This window comes from Carassius auratus, chromosome 3 (assembly GCF_003368295.1).
Source record: "Carassius auratus strain Wakin chromosome 3, ASM336829v1, whole genome shotgun sequence".
NCBI lineage: Eukaryota > Metazoa > Chordata > Actinopteri > Cypriniformes > Cyprinidae > Carassius > Carassius auratus.
Genome location: NC_039245.1, coordinates 2,788,928 through 2,816,509, shown reverse-complemented (window position 1 = coordinate 2,816,509; position 27,582 = coordinate 2,788,928). Strand labels below are relative to the sequence as shown.

Genomic DNA, 27,582 nt, shown 5'->3' with positions numbered 1-27,582 from the left:
AGCTACGTTAACTGAGACACATAGCACTTGCACATCTTTGCTCTCTTGTTGTTTTTGATTGCTTCCATTGTCCTCATTTGTAGGTGGCTTTGGATAAAAGTGTCTGCTAAATGACTAGATGTAATGTAAATATAGCTTATTATATTTTTGTGTTCCATTTTGGACGTCACATGACTTTTAAAAAAGATTAGTTAAAAATGTATTGCCTAAGGAACAAATTACAAACGAGACAAAACAAGGCCTAGCCTCTCATCTGTTAAATATACGGGCCTTATATATGGGTCTTACATTACACTTTGTGCACTTCAACAGATCAACTCAATCAAATTGTAAAATTCCCAAAAAGCAAACAAGGGGATGACAAATCAACCTTGTAATGGAGGAGCAGGAATAAGAACAGATCATTGGTAAAGCTGTAAGTCCCAATGTGACAGATTTAGACAAGTTTTCTTACGCAGTTACACCAACAATTACAACTTTCTGCCAAGAATGATGGAATTTCTTTTATTTTTCATCCTATCAAAAATAAACAAGAGTAGTTGTTCAGGATGTATCGTCATTATATTGCTGCTGACACTTTGGAAGACAGTTAATAAATAACTAATGAATACCTTTTTAAAATGTAATACAACACCCGGCCACAGAGTTCCTCCTGCCTGGTATTGGTTGGTGAAACCTGTCACCCGGACAACAGGACACAAAGATAAAATGCGATACAGCCCACTTGTACCTTGTATCCTACAATTAAACCACGACTTCCTTGTTCCTCCAGTGAGGTCAGCAAACCAGGCAGTCTGTAATTCCTGGAATATATCCACACACATGTAAGATTTAAAAGGAGTTAAATTCCCAGAAAAGGAAGACAAATCTATGATCAAAACAGCAGGATGAGAAGGATGAGTGTCTTCCCACAGCATGGCACAGCTCTGGGAAACCTGGGACGAACTGCGAACGAAATCCGACAGGAAGCTGAAAACAGTAAGTCATGTTTTACAGAATATGTGTAGCTGTAGTGCTGGGTGGTGTTGGTGAGGTTTTATGCTTTTGAAAGTTAAAACATTGAGTCTATGACTGCTCACCAGGGTTGCATTTATTTGTTCTAAAATTAAAATGTAAAAAAAGGATCAATTGTAAAATATTATTACAATATACTTTAAAATATAATTCGTTCCTTTGATGGTAAAGCTGTATTTTCAGCATCATTACTCCAGTCTTCAGTGTCACATGATCCTTCAGAATTCATCCTAATATGCCGATTTGGAGTTTAAAAAATGAATGTAAATATATTAAACATAAAAATGTTTCTTATTATGATCACTGTTGGAAACAGTCGTGCTGCTTAATTGTGTGTGTGTGTGTGTGTGTGTGTGTGGAAATCACGATAAATTTTTTTTTCAGGATTATTTTATGAATACAAGGTTTAAAAGAACAGTATTTAATTAAAATATAAACCTTTGAACAGATTCATGAATTCATGTCTTCACTGTCACTTTTGATCAGTTAAATGTGTCCTTGCTGAATAAATGCATTCATGTCTTTAGAAAGAATGTTGTATACAAATAGAAATGACTTTGTATACAAATATAAATGACTAGGTACAAGTATTTTGAATGTCTACAGTAAGTGAACTAACTAAAGACATACTTGTGATCCCAGGTAAAAATGTACTGGTTTCTGACCTGGTTAACCTGTCAGCCGGAGCCAGATTTCAAGCCATACGATCATTACCTATGCCATTTAATGAGAGGAAAACAGTCAGGTTAACGTCTTTTGTAATTATACATTTATGCAACATTTCCGACAATGCTAACTTTTATCTAAACTTGAACTTGCACTTGTCTAAACAGGAACAGAGTGAACTCTGTCAAACTCTCAAAGACCATCCTCACTGCAGACTGTCGTCAGCAGGTGTCTCGGGTACAAAGTTAAATGCAGTTTTTAAATTCAGATTTGTCATTAGTAAGTTGGACGTTCTTAAAAGCGCTGCATGATATTTCAAGTCTAATAAGGCCCCCAATTCAGTCTTTCCGCAGATTTTGTGCCAGCTTGGCATCAGCTAGGCAGCATTTGATTATATGGCAGGACACACTGAAGGAGATTGGCAGCAGGTTTGGCACTTCTGTCCTCTCCTACTTCTTGTTCCTTAAATGGCTGTTGCAGTTCAACCTCTTCTCCCTCATCATCAACTTCTGCTTCATCACAATCCCACAAATTGTGCATGCACCTAATATCAGCAGCACCACAGGGTTCAGAGGACTCGAGCTCCTCACTGGGGTGGTGAGTTCTTCTACTGAGTCCAAATATACTAATTAACACTTTACAATAAGCTTTAATTCCTTTACATTATTCCGTGCATTAAGTAGCATGCACTAACAATAAGCATTTATTTATTAATCTAAATGACTGTATACATTTTCGTTGTTATTTCATGCTTGCTCATAATTGTTTAATCTTAATTTATACAGCTTTAAATGTTCAAATATATATTTAATCTGTACTAAATGCTGCAAAAATATTGTTAATAGCATGTTAATTAATGCATTAGCTAATCTTAAAGCAACGGTTCACCCAAAAACCTGAATGTATGCTGAAAATGTACTCACCCTCAGGCCATCCAAGATATAGATAAACTTGTTACTTCGTGGGAACAGATTTGGAGAAATTTACCATTGCATAACTAGCTCACCAATGAATCCTTTAAAGTGAATGGGTGTCGTCAGAATGAGCATCCAAACAGCTGATAAAAACAAAAATTCACACAACTCCAGTCCACCATTAATGTAATAAGAAAAGCTGTGTGTTTGTATAAAACAAATACATCATTAAGGCATTTTACCTTTAAACCGTCACTTCTGGCAAAAATACCATAGTCCATAATAATGCTTTCTCCAGTGAAAAAGTCCATCCCCTGTTGTCCTCTCACATCAACATCCTCCAACATATTTGTTAGGAACATTTTGCTTGTAAACAGTGCTTGATCTGTGGATATTTATCTCCTAGATGACTTTTTCACTGGAGAAAGGAATGTTATGAACAGAGGACTCGTATTTTAGCTGGAAACAACACTTGAAGTTGAAAATGTCTTGATCGATTTGTTTCTTACAAACACCTAGCTTTCACTTCTCAAGATGTTAATTGATGGACTGGAGTCGTGTTGATTACTTGTGGATTATTGTGATGCTTTTATCAGCTGTTTGGACTCTCATTCTGACGGCACCCATTCACTGCAGAGGACCCACTGGTGAACAACTGATGTCATGCTAAATACCTCTCATCTTGGATGGCTTGAGAGCAATTTTTGAGCGAAGTATTCATTTAATTAAATCATCCTAATTGTCAAGTGTTCATTATACAAAACTTTGCTTATTTAAAGCTTTAGAATATGGAGAATATGCCAATATCTCTGTTGACAGGGTTATTTCAACCAGACGGTCTTGTTCTATGGTGGCTATAATGGTGAAGTGATCGTATCCAAACCAGCTTACAACATGCAGTTGGCCTATTTTTTCACCATAGCCGCATATCTGGTGCTGTGTTGGGTGTCTCTTATTTACAGGTAACACATTCGACAGTATGGTAGGTTACTATGGCTTTTACAGTGTAGAAGCAATACAAAGCTTGTTTTTTTTGTAGCTAAATGACTTCTTGTTCACTGTTTAGCATTTGCACAATTTCCCAGAATTTACATATGGAATATTTGCCTTTTGAAAGCCGCTTTGAAATATGGAATGTTCAAGTCAATGGCTGATTGTTTCCCTTAAAATGTGTGGATGTTGGAAAATTTGCATATTTGGACTCATAAAAAATAAAGAATGATACAACAAGCTACCATTTCAATGGCAGAAGGGAATGCAGAAAGATCTGGATTTCTTTTTGCTCCTCCTCAGCATGTCCAGATCCTTTCAGAAGAACTTCGTGTTAGAGACAGGACCTGTCTCTGGAGGAGCATGGCGTCTCCTGTGCAGCTGGGATTTCAGCGTTGTCAATGAAAAAGCCATACAGTACAACAAGAACAATCTCGCCATTCAGCTGAAGGTTCATACCTGTTTATCTTCTAGACGTCATCCCTTTTCTGTGTCCATTGGCTCATTTTGCACATGTCCTCTAGGAGTCCTTATCAGAAAGGTTGCAGGAGAAAAACAAAATGTCTCTGTCTGACAGAATAAAGCATCTGTCTCTCCACCTACTGGCCTGGCTGCTCTCTTTAGGACTTGCCCTAGGTTCCTGCGCAGGCATCTACTTCCTGGGGACAGATCCAGATCTGGTAAGTTCATTCACAGTGTGGTATCATTCACATTTTGCATGCATTTCACACTCTTGTGCTTATGTTTTGCTGCAGGCCTTCAGTTTCAATCACAATCCAAATGATTTAAGGGCCGAGGCATCTACTCTGCTTCTGCCTGTGGTCGTGTCGCTCATCAACCTGATAGTGCCTCTTCTCTACTCTCTCATCAGCAAAATAGAGAGCTACTCCAACCCACGCGCAAAGATCTACATCAGCATCATTAGGTGGGATCATTGTTTAGTTAAACACTAAATTACCAGAAGCATCAGATTTCCATTGCTAATAATGTCGGGTGACCTAACCTTTATTGTTCTTATCTGTTTTTAGAAATGTTGTTTTAAAGATGTCCGTTCTTGGAATCCTTTGCTTTTATTGGCTGAATTTCGTTCCTGACAATATCTCAGTAGGTGCACCAAGAGTTCATTTTATCATGGGTTACTAGAAAAGCTTGATTATGTGTCTCTTTACTCGATTGTAATCTTTTTATTCAAGTGTTGGGAGACCTTTGTGGGGCAGAGCGTGTATCGACTGCTGATGATTGACTTCATATTCTGTCTGCTTGGCATTTTCTTTGGGGAATTCCTACGCAAGTGAGTCAAATGCAGGAAGTCGGGTACATTTTGGCTGTTGAAGTAGGTCTGCAAAAACCAGTTGATCCCAAAAGGAAAATGGCAGCTGCTAAAAGCAACTCTTCCCACCTAGAACCAATAGTATAAATCCATCTGTTGCCAAAGTTAGAAAATATTTAGCAGCTTTAGTGTTGTTTTACAGATTCCAAATAATAAATACACTACTGTTCCAAAGTTTGGGGTTGGTGAAATTGTAAAATTTAAATTCTCTAATGCTCTTAGGCTGCATTTATTATGAACCCAAAATAGAGTAAGACAGTACAGTGTTAAGACAGTGTTTAAAATAACTTTTAGAATTTTTAGAATAGAGTTTACTATATTTTTTAATTTTATTTTTATTGTAATGGCAAAGATTAATTTTTAGCAGCAATCATGGCAATCTTCAGCATCACATAATCTTTCAGTAATCATTTTAATATGCTGACCTGGTGCTCCTAAAGTAGTTATTGTTATTATCTATGTTTAAAACAGCTGTGCATCTTAGTAGTTCTGTATTTACACCCAGAATTCTCTTTTGTAAGAACTGCACTGATTTAAAAAATAAATAAATAAACATAAATATCTATGTCAGCTTAATGGAGTTTAATGCATCCTTACTGAATAAAATTAATTAGTTTAAAATGTAAAATCTATATATATATATATATATATATATATATATATATATATATATATTAAATACTGACCCCAAACTTTTCAGTGATGGCATACACTGTAAATAATATATTTGCCTTATAGTTTATACTATAAATTGTGTTTTTACAGACTTATAAAAAATGTAAGGAAATGGTTTACATTACAGTTCTTTTCGCATACTGTGGATTCTTCCATATGAAGAATAATTACATATGACACAGAATCAATAGATTCACTTTCATTTCACTTTTTCAAAATTGCTACAGTGTAATCGGAACCATGTGCATCCAGAGTCTCGGCGTCCCAGAGTTTGACATTGCTAGGAATGTACTTGATCTGATCTATGCTCAGACTCTGGCTTGGTAAGTCAATATCTGCATCTCTTCGGCTCCATGCTTTGATATTCCTTCCAGCTGATTGCACTGTCTCTTTTATCTCTCTTCCTGTCTGCCCAGGATTGGAATTTACTTCTCCCCCCTACTTCCTGTAATGCAAGTCCTAAAATTGTTTATCATCTTTTACTTGAAGAAGGTAAACACCATTATTGCATCACTTTGTCCTTGCAGTCAAGATGATATTGCATGTTGTTAGTCTCACGGTTCCTGTTTCAGATCAGTCTGAGTATGAACTGTCAGCCTCCCAAACACACTGGCAGAGCCGCTCAGATACAAACGGTCTTCATCGCCCTACTCTTCTTCCCTTCGTTTGTGGGCGTGCTATCCATGGTAGCATACACAGTGTGGAGGTGCGACCCTTTCATTTGACATTTTCAATTCTGATTCACCAGATGTCTTTATACCAAGTTACATATCTTCAGTGCTTCAATTAGTTTTGTGTACTGTGTTAACACTTTCAAATTGAGCTCTTAATAAGCTGCTTTTCAGATGACAGTCTAGAAAGCGTCACCAGTTAATAAAATAAATGCAAAGTGTTTTTGCATTCCACGGTGCTGCTTTTTTAATCATTTGTCTATGTAAACATGCACTAGATGGACACTTTGTTAGGCAAGTGACATTTTTAAAAATACCATGTAAAATGTATTCATTTTGTTGTTTTGAAAGGGTATCTTCATGGAAAGAATACATTAAAAACTGTAAAAAAAGAAAAAGTAATTTTGCAATGTTAAAAAGTAACATGCCTGTTAAAACATAGGTTGTATTGTTTAAACAAGACACGAGGGACATTTTTAAAACATGAGGCACAGTGCAAAGGAATGGAAAAAATGCAAGAAGGCCTTGGCATCAAAAATGTTGAGAACCGCTGGACTAGTGCATAGTTTACATAGAAAAACAATTCAATAGCAGTGTAATGGGTCATCAAATGTGTTGTGTGAACTGACTCCTGTATGATATCTTGCAGTCTGAAGCCCTCAGATCAGTGTGGGCCCTTCCAGGGTCTTGACACCCCTTTCCAAACCATTTTCCATTGGACTGATTCTATCCAGAACTTCCCTGAAAGTAACTGGGTCTGGTGGATATTTGAGAACATCCTGAGAAGTGAACTCTTCTACTACCTGATTAGTCTCATCGTCCTGTAAGTCCACAAGCTGATGTTCTGTGAACTATTCACATAGGAAAGGTCCATTTTTACACCCATATTTTTCTGTGCGGATCTGAGACTTTCTGATCTTTTCTCATTCCTTTCGGTCTTCTTTCAGAGTCATCACTTATTTTCTCTGGCAAATCACTCAGGGACGGAAACAGCTCATCAAGACTCTGAGAGAGCAGATCGTGAATGTGAGTGCCGGGATCTTACCAACCTCACTTTAGCATCCACCGCACCTCAGTGTCATCTATATCTGGATAATAGTTTTAACCTCACTGACTCCATTCTTCCATCTGCCTGTCAGGAAGGAAAGGACAAAGCATTTCTCTTGAATAAACTGCAAAATCTACAGAAGGAGAGAAGGGAAATAGCATCTTACAGACCTCAGGTGCGTGCTTCTCATGTTCTGTCTGGTCTCATCTTCTTCCTCTTTACATCTAGTTATCATTAGTAAAATTATGTAGTCACCAGAAAGATAAACATATCGCGATTGTGGAGATTTAAGCCAAATACGGTCCAACTCAGGGCACTACAATCCTTAGCTGGCTTCAGAGAAACCCCAGAATAGCACAACTACCAATGATACTCTACTGCCAGGCACAAACAGTCTTCAAACACCACAACCACTTAATAGACGGAGCTAGATTTATGCATCTCATGTGTTATGATGGCCTATAAAATCTGGAAAAAAAAGCACAGACAGCATTTATTAATAGATTACATCTTGAATAAAGCTGAAACTGAACTTGCGCATTGGATCAGTTCTGCTCAAGTTATTGTGAATTCATTTTGCTCATTTGAAAGCACTTTTAATCAGTCTTATCTTAATTTCTGTCCTGTAGGACTTTGACCAGACACCACATTTCAACCCAAACTGGACGAATACACTGCCCTTGAATATGTGAAACACATTCTTCAGTTATTTTCAATCTGTAAATGTCTTTTTTTTTTTTTTGTAAATATTGCATTAATCTGTAACTTATTTGTAAAATTCCAACTATCATCTCTACTGGATGCAAAGAGGAATGATTCAGAACATCAGCAGTAATGGCATTTTGTGCTTGTCTAGTAAGTGACAGTGTGTTTACTGTGGTGCCTCGCACATGGTGTTTGAAAATAAAAATAGATTGTGTGGCCATAAAATTAAGAATGTGTTCCCAAGATTTATTTGTGGCCATGTTTTATTAATTGATTCCATTGTTTTAGTCAAGTCACTCTCACACCGTATTCATTTGTTCCCTTGTTTTAGGTCAGTCATGGCCTAGTAGTAGTTTATTTTTCATTTATTTTTTAATTGTTAAAAAATGGCAGACTTAAAGAAAATAACAGATATTAATAATGATTTTTTTTCTTCACCCATCATGTCACATGCAAGGCTCCATAATTTCCTCACAAGTAAGAAAAACACTACCAGGTGAAAAATTTGACCTATAGTGATTTGATTGTTTTTTTTCCCACAACACATTCTGATGTTTTACACGCATACATCCTTTATAATGTATTCCGATAAAAGTGCTATCAGTGTAAATATCAACAAATAAATATTTGAATATGGAAATAAGTGTCAGCTGTGATGAGCAAGTTGGAATCAAAGAACCTCAAAGCTTTGTTTTACTGACAACATTATCAATTTTATTGTGAAAAAGTTGTTGCTGTTCATACACTAAGAACTGTACATCAATAATTTAAAAAGTTGTTGCAAGAACTTCTGATAATAATTACGCAAGTTATTTAGCAGCTTTTAGCTTCAACCAAAGGAAAATAGTGTTTACAAATGGGTTCCCACTGCTCCACCAAATCACATTTCCCTTGATCCCGTTCACACAGAAGAAACCGCCCCTTTGGCCACTCCAGGAGGGTCTCATCATACTGCCCGACTTAAAAACCATGAGCGTTTGTTTTCAAATATAATCAGAGGCTTCCGTTACAAATAGGAAAAACACTTTACAATACAAAAAAAAAAAAAAAATGATGAGAGGGAGAATTCCTTTTGAGTGTATGATGTGCATATTACAGAGAACAACGACCTTTGCTCTCAGGTGAGAGGGTTAAACTAATACCTACGGATTCTGAAGATGCCCAAAAAGGAACAAAATAACACTTTTTTTGTAGTATTTCTATAACCACAACCTTTCAGGATTTAAAGATTAAGGTGAGGGTGGGGGGGCAATAACACCTTCTTTGGACCCTTTAGTTTTTACGTCACCCAACAGATGGACACCAATACGCACAACTGCTCTAAAACACACAACCAATGTGTGCCAGGTTCATTCTATCAGCTATAGTGACTGCAAAGGCCTGTAGCAAATAGCGTATAGGTCAAACACAAGCGCTCACAGCCCTCTGAAGAAGTTTAAAGGCCTCCTGCTAGCAGCCGGTCACTCAGCACACTTTAAACAGGCTTCATTGGGCAGGTCTGCTGCTGGAGGCCGGGGCTCGTCCCTGAGATGAAGGGCTGGAGGAGAGAGGGGAAAAACACTGCGGGGGAGAGTTTGACGAAATAAAGAGCATCCATCATTCAACAACCACAGCTCATCAGACCTGGAAGCGGAAGGAGGTGCGGAAGATTCCACTTGTGACATCACCGTTTGATTTGTGCTTGATATGTCGAAGCAAGCTTGAATGGATTTATTATCCTTCATTCTGATATACATCTATAGAGAAACCATGCTGTATGTGCAGATTAAAAGGGCTTCGAGCAAAGACCTGACTTTTGAACTCATGCTACAACACTGAAAACTGGTAGAACACGTGGACTTTGAAATCATTGAGCATTTTAGACGGAAAAGTGTAACGGGAAAGTACTGAAAGGTGTGGCAAATGCAGGGTTTGAGGGAGAAAATCAGGCCGCAAGCCGGTTGTGGTATTGAACTCTAGACATGAGAAGAAAGGCAAGTATTACAGTATAAGGTTAAACTATTGACATGCAGGACAAAAAAAAAAAAGAGGAAGTTAGGAGAAACGGAGACAAAAAAAAAAACCCTTTTCCAATACTGTCCCCTGAGGAGAGATTTCCTGTAATCCGTGTTTAAGGAGAAGACAGTTCTGACCCAATGACGAATATTTCATCAAACACCATTCAAAATCTGTCGGAGTCTGGAAATGTTTGTGCCGTCGCTCTCAGCCTAGCGGTCCCACAGTCCACATTCAATAACAGTCACTCTGTTGATTAAGTCATTGTGCAAATGACCGGCAAATTCAGAGACCACCAATTTGCAGTGCAAATCACATTTTTAATGCATCGGTTTATACGCAAGCACTACAAGTCATTTTGCATCAGCCCCCTCTCATTGTTGGTAAGCATGCAAGACCATGTGACCGAGGTACTTCAGTTTTTGCAGGAAGAACAGGCCCCTACAAATAGCAAAAAAAGAGGAACATCATATGCAGAGCACTGAGGATAATGAGTATGAGCAAATGAGAACAGAACCAAAGCGAAATATAAGCCCATAAGACAACTTCAAAACGAGGCCTCTCAGCCAATGCAGGGTTTGACCTGCATGGATTCTCCAGCAGAGGGCGCTAACACAGTAGGAAACATGCTGCCAGTGCTCACTGCAACAAAATCAGAGTCTGATGAAGGGTTTGTTTTTATTCACGATCTGTGAGTGAAGAACCAACTGTTACTGCAGCAGTGTGAGGGGAGAGATACGGCCGTCTGTAGCCACAGGAAGTGTTTGTTCACATCCTGCTCTCCCCACACCGGGAGGTGCCACACCTCTGTTGTGCCATCGGCCCAGCCCGTGTTGATTTCCTCGTGTGTTTGTCCGTGTGCACCTGAGTGTTATATAAGCGAGGGAGAGGGGTGGCCCCGCCCCTGGGCCCAGAGGCTAGGAGATCTTACAGTTGTTCCTGGTGCAGTTCTGTGGCGGACTCTGAGGCGGCCGGATGGATTTCGAGCGTTTGAGGCTGTTGCCTTTGCTGCCTCCAGCGGCGTTGGCTAGCGAGTAGGACCGTCCGTGCATCATAACGGCGTTCATGCCGTTGGCCATGGAGAATGACTTCAGATGGCTCTTGATGGCCACAGGAAGCGGCAGCTTATCGATTAGGTGCACAGGGGTGCAGGACACAATGGCACGGCAGCACAAGTCCTGCAGACTGAATACTGCAATGACACAAAGATAAAACACACACACACTTGAGTTACAACACCAATTCGATCAGAACGGTCCTGGACAGTTACATAATGAAGCCATAAAGAAAAGGCATGTGATACTCCAGGGATTCAGCAGGAGCGGTGATGCATCCGCATGCTGAGATTATTTTTTTATTCTCTTTCCAAAAGTGATGAGAATGTTTTGAATTATTCAGCACTGCCTCAGCAGATGTTAACACGCTGCCTGCATTTCTTTTCAAATGGAGTCGAATGCAAATGAGAATCACATGGGAAGCCTGACATTGGAATATTAGTTAATTGTGTTAGAACGTGATATACATGGAAAACCCCTGGGAAGGATGTTTGAGACCTTTATCAAAAAAACAACAGCATGGCTTCTGGGGACAGACGAGTCCCGACAATATCATTTAAAGAAATATCTCACCAATGCTGCATTCATCTGATGATTAATATAATAATAATAATAATAATAGTGAATATTGAATAGTGAAATTTTAAAATGTAATAAATTATAATATGCTGATTTGGTGCCCAAGCAACATTTTACAGTATTAGCGATTATAAAAACAGTTGCGCAGCTTAATATCTTAGTGGATAAATCTTCTGTAACATTACCGTTTTTTTTGTAACATTATAAAATGTCTAAAACTTTTGATCAATTTAAAGCACCTTTGCTGAACAAAAGTATACAATTCTTCCAAACCGCAGGCCTCTGAATGATAATGGAATAGAAACGTATTCTGCTTCTGCATGAACAGCCGAGGAGAGCAATAAAGAGTGTAAATCGCTGCCATTTTAAAAGGCATGTTGAGAGTGCTTCCCGTTCTCAGAACTGCAGGATGCTGCTTCTGCTAAACCGCTCATCTGAGGCACTGTGAGGTCTCATGGGAAAATTCCACATAATAGTGGAAACAGACAGAGAAAGAAGAGCTATGCTGAAAGCCTTCTGCCTCTAATTACACGGCTCTGGACGGCATACAGTGTGGTTTTCTATGCTAATGGAAAGCTATGCCGATCATGCCAGTCTTCCTGCATCACTGCGTTTGTGCGATTACGTTCTAAAATAGCAGAAAGAATCAACCTTTTTGTCACTTAGTTTTTATAGATTTCAAAGTGAAGAGATGTTGGTGCATTTGTCTGTCATTGAACACATGCTGGAGGAAGCCTCACCTCTGTTGGGCCTCCAGAACTTCTCCATGCCGTGCCTCATCAGCACGATGCGCGACAGCTCTGTAAACGACTCGATGACGTTGAAGTTGCAGAGGGGACTCACTTCGAAAAACGTCATGCCGTTCTTTTCTGCGTATGCCCGTGCCTGTTCTGTGGGGACCTGTCGCTTGAACGCCAGGTGCAGCCGGTTACCCACAAGAATACGGGGTACACCAGGTGCGTGCTGAGGGAAGACAGAGAGACGAGAAAGTGGGTTAAAAAAGGGGGGATGGGAGGACCAGAGAGATGAGAACGAGGGAGATCCACAGTCCTGTCACTGTCACAAACAGTGTCACAGATGGCCTGTCTCATTTATTTATTCAATGAGGCCGGTCATATCTGTGCCTTTCTCCAGTCCACAGAGAAAACAGCATGCACGCACGCATCTTATTCTTTGCATCTTGAATCTCAAATGCTCCAAAAGACGTATATCAGTTATTAGTTGATATTGGATATTTCATAATTATGCTCTTTCCTTTAATCATTAAAAATACTAATAATTTAATCTAACACTTAAATCTCAGAAAGGAATATCAAATAATTTTCCATACTGTGCATTATAATGTTGCCTAAATTCACTTTTTTGCATTTAAAACAAAATTACTGAATTTACTTTTTAGGACTACATTTAAAATAATAACTGCATTATTGTATTGTGTGTGTGTTAGAAGTACATGGTTACTGGCCTGTTATCAGCTTATTGCTATCAGTTAGAATTTTAATATCAGTTCACCATTACTCAAGACTAAATGCCATATAAAAATGGCTCCATTAAATGCTGTTCAGTCTCATCTGGTCTAAGTGAAGGTGTTCGGGCAGAATCAGCTGCAAAGTGGACCAGAAATTATGCTAAAAAGTCAAAACTTTTGTACTTTTGAAAAGACATGAGTCAAATAACAAGGTTTCAGTAATTTTTTTTATTTCGTCTCACAGATGTATAATAATAAAGTTACCATTAATGTTTTATTGGCAGCATTTCTAAATATTTCTACATTACCCTTTTTTTTTATAGATTAATATATATTTTGATAGCGAGGATGCATCAAAAGTGAAAGTAAAGACATGTATAATGTTAAAAAAAGATTTCCATTTCATATAAATGCTGTTCTTTTGATCTCTCCTGAAAATGTACCACTTTCCACAAAAAACATTAAACAGCACAGGTGTTGTCAACATCGATAAGAAATGTTACTCGAGCAGCAAATTAGAATGATTTCTGAAGCATCATGTCACAATGAAGATAAATTACATGTTATAATAAATTTAAATGGGCAACAGACATTTTAAAATGTAATCATATTTCACAATATTATTGGTATTACTGTATTTCTGATCAAACAAATGCAGTCTTGGTGAACATAAGAGACTTTGAAAAACAAAAAAATATCTTCCCAACCTCAAACTTTTAAATGGTAGTGTAAATAATTTGCAAACATATCTATAAACTAAAATGCCTCACTCTTAAATTAAAAAATGTTTATCAGCTGACTGCTAGAGACCTTAGAAGTTTCCTCCTTTTACTGATTTGAAGCTTCCTGCACCATGCACCCTTCTGAAGCTCAGCAAGGTCAAAGCTCATTCTGGAATGAAATGACTCGCTGTGAATCATTAGCTTAAGTCTGACTCAAGTCAATTCTGCAAAGTCAAAGCAGAGCCTCAAGTATTCTGATATTTCCCGAAGCAGGTCAAAAGTCCCCAAGTTTATGTCTCTGGTGCCAACTAATACAACACGCTCTCTCTTTCTATCATGTGTGGTTTGTGCTTTCTGCAGCTCTCTGTGTGAAGAAATCTTCAGCCATGCAACAAATACACACTCCCCAAGCACAGATATCCACACATTAAATATCTGCAAGCACATAATATTCTCAAACAAGGAAGGAAGAGAGCGTAACAGAGTAGCCTGAAAGCTAGGTGGCTGTAATAAGAGAGGACATCCTTTCTGGATATCAAACACAGCAACAGGAAGAGGAGGAGGAAAGGAAAGGAAAGGAGAGTCACTGTGACACTGTACATTACGAGTCTGGCTTTAAATTGTTGTAACTTTGAACAATATTCTTTTACAAATACACACATGTGCAGTAAGCGAGGACTTCTATCTATCCGTCTCAAGCTTAAAGCACACATGACTAGGGGTATATTAGTGATCTCACTTCCTGTTATCATAAGGAGGGGATTCATTTTACCTCATCAATCTCCCTGATCCAGCGGTCTATCCCGTCAAAAGACCAGCGGTTGGTGATGTCATACACCAACAGGATCCCCTGTAAAGGACAAACAAACATGCATTGTTAGCCGGTATCCTGTTCATGCAGTGAGGAGGGATGTTAACAACACTTGCACATCAACTGTACTCTGCAAAACCATTTCAACACCCTCCAAGACCACTTGTGAATTTGTCGTCTTTTTTTGGATTCAGACGTTTGAACCCAACTGTATATAAACTGTATGTCATGCATGTTCATTTTTGCCTTAAGCAAAGCACTTAGTACAACATTAATCCTCCAAGCAAGAACAAACGGTGAAGCTCGAAGACTTAAAGTGCCTTTTTTTTTTTTACCTGCGCTCCCCTGGAGTATGACCTGAAAATGGTGCAGAACCTGCCTTGCCCCGAGGTGTCCCTAAAAGCAAACAGAGACAAGTCAAGACAAACAGCCTGTAAACACTACGTCAGTTAAGCTTGACACATGAGCTCTGTTCCAAAACAGTGAGCTTCCTACATAGATGGTATTTTAAGGCATCATTAGAGCATTTATAATGTGAAAGCTGTTCTAAAAGGTGGGCATCAAAATTTTGCAGCCTTTCAAGTGACCTTCTTTTGGCCACAATTAATTTCTTAGCAAAGGCGGCAAAACCAGAATGCACTGAGACTAGCTCTGTGAGAAATACATCCAGCATGGCAGATGATTATGAGAAAATCTTAAACATAGTTATTTGTGTGCTATCCATTTCCTATGCTTTTAAGAGCATAGCATTAACTTAACAACATGCTAACATCAAACTAATGCTCCATGCTTCAGCACTAAAGGTGTAGCACTGAGAGTTAATGCCCATGAAAAGCGTTCCAAATCGGTCACTTAAGAGGTTCTATTTTAGTTACAATGATCCCTTAAAAGGCAGCTGCCTATGTAGGCAGTAAATAGAAAGGCGGCTCACTACTTGGAGCTTGAAATCGACACTGTTTTGGACACAGTGCAGTACAGAGTTTAGCGTTAACCCAAATACAAGATGACTCAGGCACTTGTGTTGGTGTCACAGACTAGAAAAACGAGTTTTCCACTGTGACACGTCTGCGCCCAAATAACCTTTCCAGCTGCCTACACTCTCTATCTGTGAGAACTTTCTCACACAGTTAAGCTAGTCGTAATGAGGTGGAAAGTGTTAATAAATCTGCATAAAAAAGTCCAAAGTGGCAGATGCATTTCTAAAGATGTGGGACTGAACCCACTCTAAGAGAAAGATGTTTAGTGGTGCACTTCCAGAATCACATCAGAGAGCTCATCAGATATAACTTGGATCTGAAACATGCATTAGCAAAGATAGATGTAGGTTGAGATTAAAGCCCTCTGGAGATACTCTACAAGGAATATGCAGTAAGAAGCTCCATTACATTATATAGCCCAGCACATTACAGTAGACAATGGTAATTTCCTCAAGTGTTTGGAGAATTGCTCCTCAGGCATTTACCACACTGTGTGTTAATGCTAATGAGCTTGTTGTTTGTCTTCATAATGTGTAATTCTGCGGTCTTATACTCCAATGCCTTCCTGACAAGGAAACTTTACTTTCTCTCTGGGGAAGTGGCTAAATGCTTTTATGGCTGTATAACACAGAGTGGGCTCCAGATTTCTTAGCCTCCTTCAGTTAATGGAATGTTTTCTTTGATGATTTATGAGCCGCAATTGTGTATTTTATGTAATCATACAAAAAAAAATTAATATGTATACGTATGTGTGTGTGTAATGTACATACTAAACATTTTTTGATTATTTTAAAAGAAATGTGTCAAAACTTTCAAATTCTTTCCATTTTTTCAGGATTTATTTTTTAAGTTGGCAGCGGAGTACTACTGCTTATAGTACAAAAAAAAGACATAACTGAACATCGAAAGAACTAATTGGAATGTATCGCATCCCATTATCACTCAATCAGTGTTTCAGCCAAGTCACATTTACCTCAGGAAAGTCATTCAGTGTCCACAGCTCGCTAGTTCACGAGAGAAAAGTCTAGAGAAGAGCATTTTGCTAAATATATGCACTCTATTAGCATGTACATTCATTATATTTTGCTTAACCAGTAAGTGATGTCTTAATGTGTGTTTATATAAAACTCTCAAGAAAGTTTATAACAGCCAATCTTTAAAGTATTATATTGTGGAAACTTAATTTTATAATAAGATTTACATTTAGGAGAGATTTAGAACATAAATCTAACATTTATTTGAGCCTTTACAAATAATGTGTTAAATATTTTAGCTATTTATATATTTTTTAATATTTTGATTAATAACAATACTACTACTAATAATACTATTATAAATATTATATATTAATATATATTATTTTTATTTCACCATGAGATTTTCATTGTTAATTTCCATTGCGATGAGAAGACAGTGAGCTGTCTGTGGAAAAGGAGCCTGATTATAACACAACTTAACGTGTGATGCATTGTACAGTGTTGAGGGAAACAACAAGATCCACTTACCAAAGCTCTAGTTTCACTCTCCGCCCATCCAACAGGATCGTGGTGGTCTTATAGTCGATTCCTGCAGAATGAGAGACAGAGAACACTTAGATAAGACCCGTACCTGTCTGTCTGCCATCAGATAGCTACTGAAAAGAAAACACTCTAGACAAGATCAGGAACTCCAAAAGCTTCGGCCGTCACCATGATTGCATTTGGTGTACTGGCTAATTTAATTCTCAGCCAATTCTTCCTTTCATTAGAAGGCACTAAAGCTGAAATGCCCATCTTGATAATGACTGAGCACATTCAGTGGAAAGCTTGACAGCTGCAACCAATCTGCAGTTACTTAATGCTATCATAGCTGAAATGTGACCAGGACGCTTCCAATAAGGCGATTACTATGACTGCTTATCTGCATTTATCATTCATAAAGTGAAAAACTAAACACAGTACGGTCTCCATCAACTGAATGGCAATATCTGCATTTCTGCAGCATTCAAAATGGTTTTGTAATTTAATAGCCAGCTCTGTCTCTAACAAAGGCTCACTGCGTCTCTTTTCATACAGGCCTGTGTCTGTAATATTCACCATGCCATGAGTCCTTGTCTCAGTAGATCATCTTTTTGCACACTTGATAAATTTGATTATATATAATGCTGACAACATGGACATGGACTCGTCGCCAGCCTGGAGTAGTCGGGGAGAGTTTATTCATCATAATGAGAGTGGTTTTGGCCATTGCTTCCTCTGGTACATCAGCTTTCTTCCTCTGTGATTAGAGGCAAAAACAAAGTCCTCTTTTGTTGACAGCAACTGGTCAAGTCACGATTTCATTTATTTTTTTCAATTCATTGCTCAGCATTACAGCAGAAAATTAACTAATATTAATAGAAATTAAAAAGATCCAGTTATCAGTTTTTCACTACTTTGATAAATCGTGCATCTCTACGGCAGAGGCTTTAAAGAGAGTAAAGGAAGGGGAAAGAAGCGACATTCATCTTTAAGATACTTCGTAAAGCTTTGATGACTCTGAAAGGGAACATGTCTGAAGGAGAGTCTGCTCTCGCGCTCAGTTAGACAGGCAGCGGGAGATCTCCTGTCAGGCGAATGTCGGCTGCTTCTGATCCCATAGGTTTCTTCAGTCCTCCATTATTAAACATCTACAAGAGAATGTAACGAGGGAAAATAACGCACACCTAAAAAGAACCACGGGGTCTGACTCTCTGCTGCTCTCGATCCTGCAAAAGCTGTGCTCTTAAGCAGGGCAGCACATCAAGCCGAAGGCGCATCGCATTTCGTTCCTCTAGCATCCCTCCTCCTTCGTTCTGGGTATTTTTATGGGCAGATGGCTCGGCTACGCAGCCTGACAAGGGCAGTATGGTGTAATTATCATCTCAGATTCCAGCACAGGCCTCAGGCCGAGATTTCCCAGCCATGCTGAGAAAAGACATCCTGAAGCGGCTAGTTTTGAGGAAGAGCTTGGAAGTGAAAGCTCCAGCAAGACTTGAGGACACGGGAGAAGGATCAAGTGGACAGTGACATGTTCGGGCATGTTTCATTTGATTTCAACAGCCTATTATCAGTGGACAGAGGAAACAAAAAATATTTTCAACAGGAGAATGTAGCAATGTTTTTCATAGCAGGAGGCCTTTGCTTTCAGAGCATGATGTCTTCGTGTCTCATCATTTGGTTTATTCATAACATGTATAGATGGTGTGAATTGCAATATGCCCAGCTACGCTGAGAAGCTTGAACAGGGTGCGTCTGAGTTTGAGAGTAAATTCAAAGACTGCGAGCACACGAGAGCAATGAAACAAACATGCCTGAGGCTGAGAAAGGTAGAAAAGCTGGTTTCACTGAGACCCTGCTTTCAACAGGAGCTTGTGTTAGTGTTTAAACAGCACACAACATGACTCTGACTTCCACATCTGATCACCACTTCATCATTCATCAGAGGGTGAAGAACTGTGGAAATCCGCTTTCCACTAAAAATTCAACACAATGAGAGCAGTGTCATAATGAAGTCTTTTTGAGGACTTGAAGGTTTTGCTAAAAATAAAACATTCAGAGTAACTCTGTCTGAGGTTTAGCTGCAAGGCTGATTTTAGGCCTCATTTTAGTTAAAGAAATATTGAAAACTGTGACTATAACTATAATGGGGCGGGGGGGAACTTTTGGCACTGTCTTGTAATGCTTGTTTATACTCGCGCAGCTCCGCACCACACGTCTCTATGAAGCAGAAGCTTGATTTTGCTAAATTAAAATTGCTAAGCAAATCGAAATGTCAAAAAAAAAAAAAAAAAAAGCAATTCGATATTTTCCACAAATCACACAGCCCTAGATTCAAGTGCATCATTCTGTGCATGGGATGTGAATAACTGCTTTGTCCCATTCCGTATCAGAGCCTTTCATATTATCATACCAGCAAAATCACAAGGGGTCAAACAGGTGACATTAGTCACTTATTAAAACGGCAAATGACTACTGTCTTTATGAGTGGGTTACTGAATAAATGGATCACCTGATAAGTTCAGAAAACGGATTAATTCAGAATCAAAACACTGCTGTTGTGCTCAGAGACACAGTTCTGCTGTGACTTTGATTGAAAATTTGTCAGCGAACTTGAGCAAAACCAGTCAATATTCCATTACAAATTGCAAACTTTGTGTCCGTTTAACTCACAATGAAGAACTTCCACGGCAATGATGTTTACATGCGGATGGGAGCGTAAGTGTGCCGTCAATACAGGGATGGCCGGATTGATCCATAAATATAGATACTTTTGATACTGCTGTTAACATACCATTTCTGTCATATGCTTGAGGCATTCGGCCAATCACAACGCACTGGATAGCTAGCCAATCAGAGCACACCTCGCTTTTCAGACTGATGAGCTTTGTAAAAAACGATGCATTGAGGAATTTTTTTTTTTTAACCTTAAAATGCACAAACGCAATTACACCAAATACACAAAATTAATATCATTAAGAAAATATGACCCCTTTAAAAGATACATTTAGTTTAGTCTAGTTTAGAGCTATCGGTGTCGACATCAACAATACTGGGCTCAAAAATATCTGACTGAAAATAAAATAAGAGGTAAGAGGCCAGTAGTATTCCGAACTTGCCTAGTAAAAATAGACCAGCTGTGAGATGAGGTGTGTTTGATTTGAAGCAGCAGTGTGCAGACCAATCGGATATCAAAGTACGGCGAGAGCGATTCGAAAGCATGCAGTGCTTTCATGTCATACAGCGATGGGTCGAGTCGAACCCATAAAGGGAATTTGGTTGAACACACTCCTATCCACAATTTTGCAATTTCTCTCTCACTCTGCCCAGTAGATTGTGTGTCAACAACACAAACTGAGGTATAGAAATTCTACACTAATATAAAAAAAAAACTGAGCTGGTACTCAGAACTTCTGGTATCAGATTGGGATCGGTTCTGAAAAATGGTATCGTGCCACACCTACTTATCAACTGTTTGTTTGAGGTCAACCACCATGACCCATCCTTATGATTATGAACCACAAATGTCCAATAATATATACTAAGTGATAACCATGACATAAGGTGAAAAGGACAAATGGAATTTCTGGTTTCTAATGGTCTTGTTAATGACTTTAAAATGTTTCAAAATCCTGCCAGCTATATTTAACCAAACAAAGCAAAGAGGATATGGTAAAGTATATACATCTCCTCCTTTTTAACGGTCAAACACCTCCATGACCCAGTCACAACAGAACAGATAAGTAAGGAAAGGAAAAGTATGTCTAAAGAGAAAACACTCTCTGGTCATGTTGTTACCACTGTACTTGTTTGTGCCAAATCTATCTGTGGATCACTAGCAGCCAAGAAGTCTGCATCTGCAACTTTACACTAAATATTAACAGATGTCCACTCAGCCAGCACAAAGACAAATCAATCAGAGTAAACACCAAAGATCCAATTTAGATGAATACAGATCCCAAAAACTAAAACCACTTAACAGCATAAGGCAGTTTATCAAAGCTTATCTGAGCTCAAGAAATCAAAAATGAAATTTGTTATCTATTTGATGCGTTTATCTAAAGCAAGTTACAGTACACTTATAGGGACAGTCCCCTTGAGGCAAACTGGGGTTAAATGCCATGCTCAAGGGCATCATCCCTTATGGGATTTGAACCCATGACCTATTAGCTTGCCAGTCTAGACCCTTAACACCAACCATATGTCCATGTGCTAAAAGCAGTTTTATATAATGAGATGAATTTTAAACCAAAAAAATGACACTTTTCTATCAAGCAGGCTTTAATATTCCACAATGCACACTGCCAGTTTCTCTACACACCCCATGTATAATTCATTTCAAAAACGCCTTTCCACATTTAAACCATCTGAGCACGTCAGGACAGCATCTCCCCCTGGGAAATATATATGCCTGCAGTGTAATTCACCATCGCTGAATCTACTGACAGCTCGTGGATCCATCTGTGTTGATTTTGAGTGACTGTTCAAGGCAACTCGTTTGAAGCTGGACCAGCAAGCTCCCTTAGGAGATCTCAGAGAAGAGCCATCACTGTGAGATCTCTCACACCCATAAAACACACACTGTTCCCTAATAGTTTTAACCGACGAGATGAACAGCAGCCTTTATGTATGAAAAGGGACAGAATAAGAGCAACTCAGCTCCTATACGCTTGCACACACAAGGCTCATTTGGATATGAAATGCATATCGGTCTATAATTGGTCTATCACCTCACTGGCTTCAGCCTCATGACAGAGCATGGATGATCTCATTACAGTAAAAGGAAAGCTGTGAAATAAATCAAATCAAAAAAGCTTGTGCTTAAAACCGGTATTGAAGGTGTGCTGCAATGACCTGTTCAATGAAAACATATACACAAGCACACTTCTTAGTTACATTTACTTTGTGAGTTTTGTATCCTGAGGGAGAGCGCTACACTGGAACACTCCCCCAAAACACCTTGTACAATCCTGACTAATAAATAAAAGTGAAAAATCTTTCAAACCGATTATCGGATCTCTTCTAACACACACAAAGTGTATTTCATGCATCTACTGCGCAGAAATAGTTCAACTTTTATATAACGATCTAAATGGACAAAAGGAAACATTACACACTCCTGTAATAGACTAACCAAATAATAAACTATTATCAGCTGTTTCCACCTCCTGTAAGTCACTCACAGCAACAATATGGCACTGCAGAATTACTCACCATATACAATAGAATAATATTGACCGTGTTATTTGGTAAACCTGTTAACATCAAAACTGTATGAATGGCTCACAGTAGGGCTGCATGATTAATTGAAATGGAAACAAAATCGCGATTCGATAAAATATGCGACTGTCGTATATTTTTTCAGTGAAGCCAATTCTGTGATCAGCAGTAAAGAGGGCGCTCTCGTGTTGAAACGCCAAATACGCCTCGCAGAAGAAAATAAGGGTGTGCACGGATAGTCGAACATTCGAATATTCGTTCTGCTCTAATTATTTGATAAATAAAAATGATACTCTATATTTCGCTATATTTTTGCTTGCCATAAAAAAATAGGCCACAATAAAATCTAATTGGTGACTTTATGTGATTCTCCACGGCATATCTGAAAATGTATGCAAGCAAAAAATGATTAATGAATGAATAAGAACTGCAGTCTTTTCCAGTACTTCAAACATGCTGTGGAGAATCACAGAAAGTGATGGAATTCAAGAACATTGTTGCGGCATCTCAAGCAATGTATAAACACTGCTAACTTGGAGAATGCAGTGAAAACTCCTCTTCTCGCATCCACCCTAGACCCTCGGCACAAACATCTCAGGTTTCTCGATGAAAACATGAGAGAAGTAAGAAAAAAAAAACTTTTTTTAACATCATCAGAACATTTTCCTTGATGCGAGTGGTGCGGATGAAGCCACCACCACCACCAACGATGAAGTGTAATGGCCACTCGTCGGAAAAGGATGAGCCAGTTCTTCAGCGATGATTACAGAGAGTCCAGCCGAGACGAGTGGGAACAGTTCTTGTTTGAGCAATGTATTCCACCAGATGAGGATCCCATTCAGTGGTGAAACGAAAACACGAAGCGCTTCACAAAACTTATTCGCTTAGCACACCGTTATTTGTGAGTCCCGCCAACGTCTGTGCCGTCAGAGCACATTTTCTACGCTGCCGGCCTTATTGCTAACATGTAAAACAATAGAAAAAAAAAAGCAAGAAAGATTTGCTGACAGTTTCAAAGTTAAGTGTAAGCTAAAAGCCTAATTGCTGCAGGCTGCTTTACGTTTTTCTTTGGTCACTTTTTTTTTTTTGCTTTTAATCTGCACTTTTGTTTGTTTGCACGCATTGTTCAAAGTTTTCAGCTACAAAACACGATTTTTTAAACACGAAATTTTTAAGCTTATTGTGTGTAAGCTTGTTCAAAAATGACGGAACAATAAATGTTGCTGAAAAATAAGGTCTCCTTAAACTTATTTTAAATAAACAAATACTCGAATATTAGTTTTTTTGTGAGCTCAAGTATTCAAATGTGATATTTGCAGAAAACGCCCATCCCTAGAAGAAACCCAGCAGTAGCTGGATAAACAGAAGATTTAACTTCTTTCATTCATTCAACATGACTAATAAACACAGGACTACGACAATATATGGTTTATGAGTTCTTATTATAAATTTCATTAAAGTATATTTATAATGCAATGGCTTTATCACTGCGTAGAATACTATGAAATATGTTGCGTGCCTTATTCTGTGTAAAGCATGTGTTATACTTTCCGAATGCGCAATCCAGAAACTTAAATGGACAGTGCGGACGCGGCCTACTTGTATTTATACTACCGAAAGCGCACGCTGATACTCTGCTCCGCAACAAACATGTGAACAAACAAATGCCCAGAATTATTGCACATCTAGCTGTCTTTATATTGTTTTACTGAGGGATTGTACAGGTTCGAGTAGCAACGGGCTTCTTCACACAGCCTGCGCATGTCCAATGATGCTTTTGAAGCCTACTGACTGAAAATGGGAGGCACGCGGTCGTCTGCTTACAGCATCCATGCTCACTTAAAAGGATAGTTCACCCAAAATTTTTAATTATGTCATTAACGACTCACCCTCATGTCATTCCAAACATGTGGAACCTCCGTTCATCTTCGGAACACAGTTTAAGATATTTTAGATTTAGTCCGAAAGCTTTCTGTCCCTCCAATGAAAACGTATGTACGTTTGTTGTGAGCACGTTCAAGTGTAGTGATATCTGGTTTGCGAATGAACCATTCGATTTTACAGGATCTTTTTGAACCAGTTCACCAAAACGAACTGAATCGTTAAAAATGGTTCTCGTCTCCAATAAGCATTAATCCACAAATGACTTAAGCTGTTAACTTTTTTAATGTGGCTGACACTTTTTGTTATTTTTGGACCAAAATGTATTTTCGATGCTTCAACAAATTCTAACCGACCCTCTGATGTCACATGGACTACTTTAAAGATGTTTTTCTTACCTTTCTGGACATGAACAGTAAACTGTACACACAGTTTCAATGGAGGGACTGAGAGCTCTCGGACTAAATCTAAAATATCTTAAACTGTGTTCCGAAGATAAAAGGAGGTCTTAGGGGTTTGGAACGACATGAGGGTGAGTCATTAATGACATAATTATCATTTTTGGGTGAACTATCCCTTTAATACTCAAAATATTTAGTGCTGTCAAATGATTAATCGCGATTAATCACATCCAAAATAAATGTTTTTGTTTACATAATATGTGTATGTGTACTGTGTATATTTATTATGTCTATGTTATGTATATGTTTATACATTAAATATTTATATATAATATAAATTATATGAATATAAAAAACTTGTAAATACATGCAGATATTTTAGAAATAAATACGGAATAAGTTTGTATTTATTATATACATAACATACACAGACATATGTATAAAAAAACTTTTATTTTGGATGCGATTAATCGTTTGACAGCACTATATTTTACTAAATGTGATATTTTAACATGCTTTCAGATGGAGCAGCATTTACTACAGAGCCGCAGTTCACAGAGAAGCTATGCAAACAGCTGTCATTATCACGAATGATTTCTCTTATTTAATTAGATTTTTTTTTTTGCGTAACTTGTCAGGGAACTTCGAATCTGTTTAGTAAATACTGCTCCTTCTGAAAGCATGTGATTTACTGATGATTTACTGCTGATCACAGAACCGGCTTTACTAACAAAATGCACATTACAATCGCATGCGATTAATCCTGCAGCCCTAGCTTACAGACCAACGGCCCTGATGTGAGATCATTCTGACTGAAGGATGTGTTATTCGTGTTCTGCGTGAAGATGTCTGGAAAGTGCTGACTAACTCACCGCTGCTGTAGGCATATGGAGACTCAGCAGATCCATCTTGAAGGCTGTCCAGGATCTCTCCTTTTCCCACATCACTGTCTCCCACCAGAAGGAACTTGAGCAGGTAGTCGTAGCTCTTCACAGGGCTGCCCTGGGTGCCCATAACTGCTCACATAGAGCCAGAGTCAGAGCAAAGAACAGGAGACAACTGTGTGTGTCCCTCTCTAATGCCAAAGATGGATCCTGACTTCTCCAGAGCTACGGGGTCACTGAGGCTCTGGTGTCAGGTCTATGTTTGAAAGGGCGTAAGGCCAAATCCGCGGACACACCAAAAACAAACTATATCCCACCCTTCAAGTCCAGATCTATAAGTGTTTAATATTTAAAATGCCCAGCCGTATTGATTCTTCCAGTCTTAACATAATATCAATGTCCAAATCCTTCAGTGACTTTCAAACTGAACAGTTAGGTTGTTTACGTTACATGTCTTCACACAAGCTCAAATGATCGTTAATGATACAAAAATTAAAAGAACACACGTAAAGTTCTGAATTTTTCTTTACCAAAACATATATTTCATCGTGGCAAGTTATTGCTATAACAGAAAAGCAATTCAGCTATCGAGCTAGTGCATTGTTAGCATGCGCCTGCAAAGCTGTCAACACAAAGAAATAATCTCATTACAATGTTATCTAGTAACCACCTGCGCGATTATGTCAATATTACTAATAAGAACGTATATTTGTTATTGTAAAACTAATTAAAACACATTAAAGACGCGCCGTTGTTCAGACGGAGTAATCGGCTAGCGCTACTAACAGTTAGCTATGAGCCAAGCGAGTCAACAACAGGCGCATAACGTCGACTTTACACCATAATTCTCTAGTCCAGTATAAACTCCTCACAGTTACAGTATATTCCTGTTGAAATGTGAGAAAGAAACTTTGGGCGGACAAAAAGAAGATTCCCACAGTCGCGCTTCAGTTAGCTTGAGCAGCCGATGCTAGCGCGTCTGACACAAATCATGGCTCCTCTTCTGTTTTCCTCTGAACAGCAAAGATTGGTGTAATTTTTTGGTGTAATCTCTGGGCGTTATCAGGCGGTTCTGGGACGAGGCGCGGAAGGTAAGGGATTAAACGATAATCCGAGCCGCTGGATATTATTGCTCTCGGATATCCAAATATGTCCCATGTTCTCTCACGCAGGAGAGAGAGATCACACACACACACACTGTCACGCTGAGCTTTCACCTCTGCTGCGCACTGACTGACTGAACTAGTAGCTCCCCCTACAAACACACACGCGCGCGCGCACACATGCACGCACACACACACACACACACACACACACACACACACACACACACACACACACACACACACACACACACACACAGGCTGTGACTACAGTTCCCTACCTAGACAACAGTCTATTTGGCCATCAAACTACTGTTTATTTTTACATGCATCAGGATCAATACACACAGTAAAAGTGCAAACAGGGAAACACAAACAGATGCTAATAAAGTAGTTAATATAAGTATACTATAATACAAATATTTATATAAATGTAAAATAAATTATAATAAAATTATAATTAATAATTGGATGACAAGTTTAAGGAAAGAAAATATTTACTATAAGTTTATATTTATATACTTACTTTAATTTAAATATTTTGAAACAAAGTGAAAATTGATGAAAATAAATGATTTAATATCTGGTATAATTAAAATATTTTAACAAAATTAACAAAGGAATTTAAATGATTATTAATTAATAAATACCAATAACCCTACTAAAGAGGATGGATGGATATTATTTAAAAATATAATTAAGACAAAATGTTTCAAATATACTAAGCAAGACATTCATTACGGGGGGGAAAATCTTTGTGTGCATTTTGTATAAATGTTTCATACATCAACATTTATACTTATACTTATTTATATTTAAAATGTGCCAAGTAATGTTGCCACATGCTAGCGGCTATCTAGATTCATTTGGTCTCAGTGTGTATATAAAGACAGGTGATTTATATGGCCAAACATCTTTTATTTATAATTACGTATCTGTTTAAGCTGAGGGACAGTTGGTACTACTAATTCTATTTA

At 38.4% G+C, this 27,582-nt stretch overlaps 2 protein-coding genes across 2 annotated transcripts; one reads left to right on the top strand and one right to left on the bottom strand.

Moving 5' to 3' along the window:
* Positions 1-316: 316 nt before the first annotated feature.
* tmc5 (transmembrane channel like 5) lies at positions 317-8,181 on the top strand. Its single transcript, XM_026202549.1, has 18 exons — positions 317-415; positions 773-978; positions 1,657-1,759; positions 1,848-1,917; positions 2,023-2,277; positions 3,414-3,556; positions 3,888-4,035; positions 4,109-4,264; positions 4,340-4,509; positions 4,613-4,688; positions 4,778-4,875; positions 5,817-5,912; positions 6,006-6,081; positions 6,162-6,295; positions 6,910-7,083; positions 7,208-7,286; positions 7,400-7,483; positions 7,938-8,181. The coding sequence occupies exons 2-18, from the start codon at positions 888-890 to the stop codon at positions 7,998-8,000; spliced, it is 2,016 nt and encodes a 671-aa protein (XP_026058334.1). The 5' UTR covers positions 317-415; positions 773-887; the 3' UTR covers positions 8,001-8,181.
* Positions 8,182-8,704: 523 nt separating this feature from the next.
* Positions 8,705-26,753, bottom strand: rab40c (RAB40c, member RAS oncogene family). The gene is made up of 6 exons (XM_026202563.1): positions 25,491-26,753; positions 17,126-17,186; positions 14,979-15,039; positions 14,605-14,682; positions 12,383-12,605; positions 8,705-11,200 (listed from the first exon to the last, which is right to left on the bottom strand). The coding sequence occupies exons 1-6, from the start codon at positions 25,630-25,632 to the stop codon at positions 10,926-10,928; spliced, it is 840 nt and encodes a 279-aa protein (XP_026058348.1). The 5' UTR covers positions 25,633-26,753; the 3' UTR covers positions 8,705-10,925.
* Positions 26,754-27,582: the final 829 nt, after the last annotated feature.